This window comes from Chelonia mydas, chromosome 14 (assembly GCF_015237465.2).
Source record: "Chelonia mydas isolate rCheMyd1 chromosome 14, rCheMyd1.pri.v2, whole genome shotgun sequence".
NCBI lineage: Eukaryota > Metazoa > Chordata > Testudines > Cheloniidae > Chelonia > Chelonia mydas.
The window spans coordinates 42,634,435-42,641,029 of NC_051254.2; the positions used below are offsets into that span (position 1 = coordinate 42,634,435).

Genomic DNA, 6,595 nt, shown 5'->3' on the forward strand with positions numbered 1-6,595 from the left:
AGAGACTGAAGCGCTGATGAAAGGGGAGATCCTGGCTGAGGGGCAACCAGCCAGCCTGTGGTGAGAAGCGTCTAAGTTTTTAAGGGCACTGAAAGTGTTAAGATCAGCTTAGAATGCATTTTGCTTTTGTTTCATTTGACCAAATCTAACCTGTTATGCTTTGACTCATAATCACTTAAAATCTATCTTTTGTAGTTAATAAATCTGTTTGTTTATTCTACCTGAAGCAGTGCATTTAGTCTGAAGCGTGTCAGAGACTCCCCTTGGGATAACAAGCCTGGTACGTATCAATTTCTTTGTTAAATTGACAAACTCATATAAGCTTGCAGCGTCCAGCGGGCATAACTGGACACTGCAAGACGGAGGTTCCTAGGGTTGTGTCTGGGACCGGAGATGTTGGCTAGTGTCATTCGGTTGCACAATCCAAAGAGCAGCTTACGTGCCATAGAGACTGTGCGTGAACAGCCCAGGAGTGGGGGTTCTCACAGCAGAACAGGGCAAGGCTGGCTCCCAGAGTCGAGGATTGGAGTGACCTAGCAGATCACTGGTCCAGATAACACCAGGGGAACGTCACACACTCCTACACTCCAAAAGTGAAGGGTTATGGGACTTTCTTGCCTTGTGAAAGGTTCTGGGCTGTTTCTAACACCGTCTCACCTGCAGGAATTCACTCACCGGCAGCTGGCACTTCTGCTCCATCTCACTGATCAGGGAACTGAGAGAAGATAGTTCCTCAGATAGTTTGCCAACATACTCATCCCTCCTCTTTTCAATTTCCTTATTCAGCTCTTCCAACTGGGCCAGCAGGAGTCGCTCTTGTTCGTCCAGAAACTGACGCAGTCGCTGAAATTCAGACACAATCTTCTGCCTCTCAGTTTCCAGCTGTTCCTGAAATGAAGAGATACCAACAGGGAAAGCGCAGGTCAAGGCCAGGAACACGGAGCGAGTCATGGGACATTTTATAAAGCCTTATGTGTGCACATGGGAGCATGTCATTGCAACCCCGTAGAATTTAACTCCTGATATTTTATGGAGAACATACTCTATGCTCAGTAGACAGATGATTTTCCAGTGGATTTTGAAGAATCCTAACTGGTGTTTAAAATATGAATGTGTCTTGCATTGTGAGGATATTCTGTTATCAGTGCCGTCTAGAAAACTAGATCCTTCAGATAACAGAAAGTACAGCAGGTGTAGGATCCAGAGCTGGACAGGCAAGGATTACTTCTGGGGAGCAAACAGTAGAACCCAAACTCAGAAACACTAGACTTGAACTGGGGAACAGATGGTCTCCACAAAATACACCTAGATGAATAAGGCCATGTTTCTAAAACAGGCTTTAAAATTAGAGCGCCAACAATTGCTCTGATGAGTTTTGAATGCGCAGTTTAGGATACAAACATTTGGTCACATCATAAATCTCCAATTTTAATCCACAGAGGGATTCTGAGCACAAATTGGGTGGCTGGCAGAACACCTATTTGCATGTTCAAATCTGTGTTTGCAGGGCACTTAGAAACGTGCACATGTGAACTGGACAGAAGCCCACCAATTCATGCTCTTTCTGGAGCACTCTAGCTCCTGATACCCTAGGAGCCAGAAATCATATTTAGAACCCAAATCTTCTTCATGGCAACGTCTAGCAGCGATATCACTAAGGCCTGTTCCATAGTTCACCAAAATCAATAGGGGTCTTTCCAATGACTTCAGTAGGATTTGGTTAGGAGTTAAGTGACCATCCTTCTCTGGGGCAGTAGATTTGTCTAGTGGCTGCCCGCACTCTTCTGTTGTGGTTATTGTTAGAGGGCTTTCCCTTACCCCCTGCCCCTGGTTCTTTTCACGCAGACAGAAAGCAGAAGACCAAAAGTCTAAAGTGCAGGCAATGCGATGTTTATTGGGGTTAGTTCCAAGCAAGCATATCCATAGCTCTACACACCAGCAGAGCCTTTACCCCGCGTTCCCCTTCCCAGCCCCAATGCCGCGGAGCCTTCACCCCGTGTCCCCCTTCCCAGCTCTGACACCTCAGAGCCTTTACCCCGTGTCCCCCTTCCCAGCTCTGACACCGCAGAGCCTTGCCTGTGTCCCCCTTCCCCATTCCCCATTCCTCCTTCTTAGCAGGTCCAAATAAACCTGCAGTGCGCGCCCCTAGTCACACCCCTTACAACTTATGGTCATTTTTTGGAGGGTTGTGAGTCTGGGGTCTTCATCCCACCTCTTCTGTATCCCATGGGAAGGATAAGGCCTAAGGTTGTGTACTGGCCAAGGCCAGGCTTTTCTTTGGTTTTTAGTGTTTCTTATGCCTCCTGCCATTCCCCTTTGCCCCTCCTAACTGGTCGCTTGACCTTGGCTTGAGAGAGGAACCAGGCAGCCTTCCAGTGTGTGCTCGTATATTACACTCCCACCATACCCGGTAATAGTTTATCTGTTCTTATCTGTTCCCATTAGACTAACAGACCCATCTGGCCAGGCAGAAGCCACACACAGTGTCTTTGTCCTTTGTTCTTCACACACATTAGTAAGGATGTAAGAGTATCAAAAGTCAAACACAAAATTCTGTCTCAGGTTAACAAACAGGCTTATATGCTAACAGTTATGGCTGTTGAAAGTAAAGCCAAAAAATGGGGGAGGAATTTGCAAAACATTTTGAAATTTCAAAGTTGTTTCCATTTTTCAGTGTTCAAAATGGTACAACTTTTAATTTGTGTGAAAAATATGAAATAACTTGAAAAAAATTCACATTTCTGTTTCCCCTTTTTTCTAGAATGTAATAAAATAATGTCCATTTCCACCATCACCCCATTTGTTCCTTTTAATCCATTCTCTCTGGAACTCTTCAAAAGTTCTCCCATTTTAGAAAAATTGGCAAAAAGAAAAAGGAAACACTAGGAGAAAAAACCTGGAAATTATTCATGTTATTGTACTCAGTGGCAAAAAGGAGCAAAAGGGGAAACAAAGGGATAAAAAACATTTGAAATTTTGAAAAAAATTCAGCTTTTTAAAACCAAAATGAAAACTTCCATTTGAAATGAAAAGAAACATTTTGTTCATTCTGAAATTTCCTGTCAAAAAACTGATTTTTATTTATTTATTTATTTGCAAAAGACAGTTTCCCATGGAAAAAAATTGTTTCCTACTAAATCCCATTTTGCTAAAGGACATTTTTGTAGTTGGTAAATTTCGACCAGCTCTATTTGAAAGAATAAAGGAGAAACTACCGTTAGCTAAACAAATTACACTCACATTATCAATGGAAATATTTGGATTATTAAAATTCTTTCCTTAATGATCCATTTTCCTGTTTACACTCAATTAAATCAGAACAGTTTTTCTTTACAATGAGAATAAATAAGTAATAAACTTTCATGGAAGGGAAAATGTTTCTCACTATACTTCTTCTGTTAGACTAAGCAGAGCATCAACAATGTCCCTGTGAACATTTGTCTCTGAGTAAGAACGGCACCTACCAGTAGTTCCTGGCTTGTATTTTCCCCACTCGATTTATCTGACAGAATCTCGTCTCTCTCTTTTTTCCAACTCTCCAAACGGCTCTGAATTTGTTCCTAACAAAAGAAAAACTGGATTAGTTTTGGTTGCTTTTGGAGGATTTTCCCCCATTTTATTTATATTTTCAAGAACATCAAATACATAATAAAATGGGTGCGTGTACTCCTCCCTGATCCTCCCCCTCCTCCCCCCCGGATAACAGGACCTTGGATCTTCATTTTGAAAATATGGTCACCCTACCCCGGCCTCTGCAGATTTCAAGAAATCTGCTGGAATGGGCCAGCCTCACAACCATTGTCCGTTCTGTTTGGGGTGGGGGTAGCTCAGTGGTTTGAGCATTGGCCTGCTAAACCCACGGTTGTGAGTTCAATCCTTGAGGGGGGCATTTAGGGATCCAGGGCAAAAATTAGGGATTGGACCTGCTTTGAACAGGGGGTTGGACTAGATGACCTCCTGAGGTCCCTTCCAACCCTGATATTCTATGATCCTATGAGAAGCAAACCCTGCTCCCCCCACCCTGCAAGGGTTAAAAGGAACCTGTGTGAGCTGGAACTTGTAGAGTTTCCTGCCCCCACGTGGATTTCTCCCTACACAGGGGATGCCCTTGCTCTCGGGCACGCAAATCATACCCTGCTTTACATATCCTGGTGCTATTAAAGCCATATAGCCCTGCGAGCGTGGGTGTCGTTACACCTGTATAAAAGTGTATAGCCTATTCCTGCATGGAAATGGAAACAAGCATTCCTGGCATCAGGCACCTTTACACCAGTACCAACTTGTATTCACACCCGGGGGGTTTTGCTGATATAACTATTTTGTTTAAAAAAAAAAAATCCCACCCGTCACCAGCACAGACCAGTACAAAACCTGTATGCAGAGGAGGCCTGAAAAACACGTCTCCGCAACGTTCTTCCTGTATAAAATCCCTTCTGCTTTTCTACCTTGTCATTGTAGGAAGCTAGTTTGATTACCTTGCTGGTTTTATTTTTCTCAGATGGCTCTGTTCTGATTGCTCGAGCCTGCCTGGGCTGGGATGCCTTCCCAAGGCAAAAATTACCTGGGAATCCACAGCAGCCTCCTCGAGAGGAAGCACGGGGTGGTCTTTGTGACAGCTGGACTCTCTGCACACCACACAGATGAGGGTTTGATCCACTTCACAGAAGAGTTTCAAAAGCTCCTCGTGTTTTTCACATGCTTCCTTCCCCGTTGGGTCTGGGAATTTTTTGGCTATTTCAACTACGGCCCTCAGCTGCCGGTTAGGCTGGAGTTCCCCTTCCTGGAAGGGGTCCCTGCACTGGGGGCAGGGATAGTGGGGGGGAGGTTTCGGACCCCTTGCAGTACTGAGTGATGCAGGCTCGGCAGAAATTGTGTCCACACTTGAGAATCACCGGATCGTTAAAATAAGCCAGGCAAATGGAACAGAGAACAGCCTCTTGGAGCTCTTTTACCGGGCTTGTGGAGGCCATGGCACCAGGGAGAGAGAGGAACGTACTGTAACGTTCACTTGCCCAGCAAAGTGTCTATCCCCGGCTGGAGCTGGCCTCCGCCCTTCCTGCAGCCGCTGCCCTCTGCCTCCTTGCTGGTCTGCTGTGACTGTGTTCGCTGGGGCCTGGGATCCTTCAGGTCTGGAAAGGAGAAAATATAAGGAGATAGGAGAGAGGTATATAAGATAATGACTATATTGAACTCCTACGTCTGTACAGATTACACTTTAAACAAATATTTCCCCATGCAGTCGTAAACACAGTTAAAAGACCTAGTCGCAATATTACAACAAAAAGACTTCAAAAACAGACTCCAGCGAGAGACTGCTGAATTGGAATTAATTTGCAAACTGGATACAATTAACTTAGGCTTGAATAGAGACTGGGAGTGGATGGGTCATTACACAAAGTAAAAGTGTTTCCCCATGTTTATTCCCCCCCACTGTTCCTCAGACGTTCTTGTCAACTGCTGGAAATGGCCCACCTTGATTATCACGACAAAAGGTTTTCTTCCCCTGCTCTCCTGCTGGTAATAGCTCATCTTAAGTGATCACTCTGGTTACAGTGTGTATGTAACACCTATTGTTTCATGTTCTCTGTGTATATAAATCTCCCCACTGTATTTTCCACTGAATGCATCCGATGAAGTGAGCTGTAGCTCACAAAAGCTTGTGCTCAGATAAATTGGTTAGTCTCTAAGGTGCCACAAGTCCTCCTTTTCTTTTTGCGAATACCGACTAACACAGCTGCTACTCTGAAACCAAACAGAGTTAAGTAAGTCAAGTCACTGAAGAGATACAAGTATCAGGGGGTAGCCGTGTTAGTCGATATCCACAAAAACAACAAGGAGTCTGGTGGCACCTTAAAGTCTAACAGATTTATTTGGGCATAAGCTTTCTGAAGAAGTGGGGTTTTTTACCCACAAAAGCTTATGCCCAAATAAATCTGTTAGTCTTTAAGGTGCCACCGGACTTTTTGTTGAAGAGATCCAAGCATTTTCTAAATAAAAGAGCCAATCATAAAATCCCTCATGCCGAGCCCACAAAAATGTTATAGGGGCCAATAGTATTGGCAGAATTATGCCCAAAATATGCCATTATATTTTCCTTCAACCATCATAGTTAGAAATCCCAAAACAAGGATCTGATGTGAATTAGAAATAGATCCGAGTTGCCATGTTAGTTTGATTGGGACTGGAACTTTGCCAAAGTTCTGGTGTTCTCGAGCTAATCAGATCCATTTCTAATCCAAATGACAGATGTAATTTGATTATTACTGTGTGTTGCAACATTTAAAAACTTCCTACGAGTTATCTAAACAATTAAATTAAAAATCCAGAACTACAGAGTGCCATGTTAAATCAGCTTTTTAATGTATTTGAAACATTCAGCTATATTCAGTATTGCCAACGCCATGCATTCAAAGATCATGAATAAGCCCTAAAAAAAAAAAAAAAAGAAAAGAAAAGAGAGATTTAAAAAAATATATATATTTTTTTTATTTGCCTTCTGGTTGCTGAGCCATTAGACCACACTTGTGTCGTGTTTTCAGAAAAGCTGGTTGAAACAGAATTTCTGTTCCACGGGAAGTTCTGACATTTCAAAATT

General features: G+C 43.3%; 1 protein-coding gene across 1 annotated transcript; it reads right to left on the minus strand.

Annotated features, from left to right (window-relative positions):
- Positions 1–435: 435 nt before the first annotated feature.
- Positions 436–5,155, minus strand: LOC114022015 (tripartite motif-containing protein 10-like). The gene is given in 4 exon segments (XM_037913428.2): positions 436–888; positions 3,465–3,560; positions 4,562–4,819; positions 4,821–5,155. Coding segments are annotated over 4 exon segments (750 nt in total). The 5' UTR covers positions 4,971–5,155; the 3' UTR covers positions 436–642.
- Between the last annotated feature and the right edge of the window lie 1,440 nt (positions 5,156–6,595).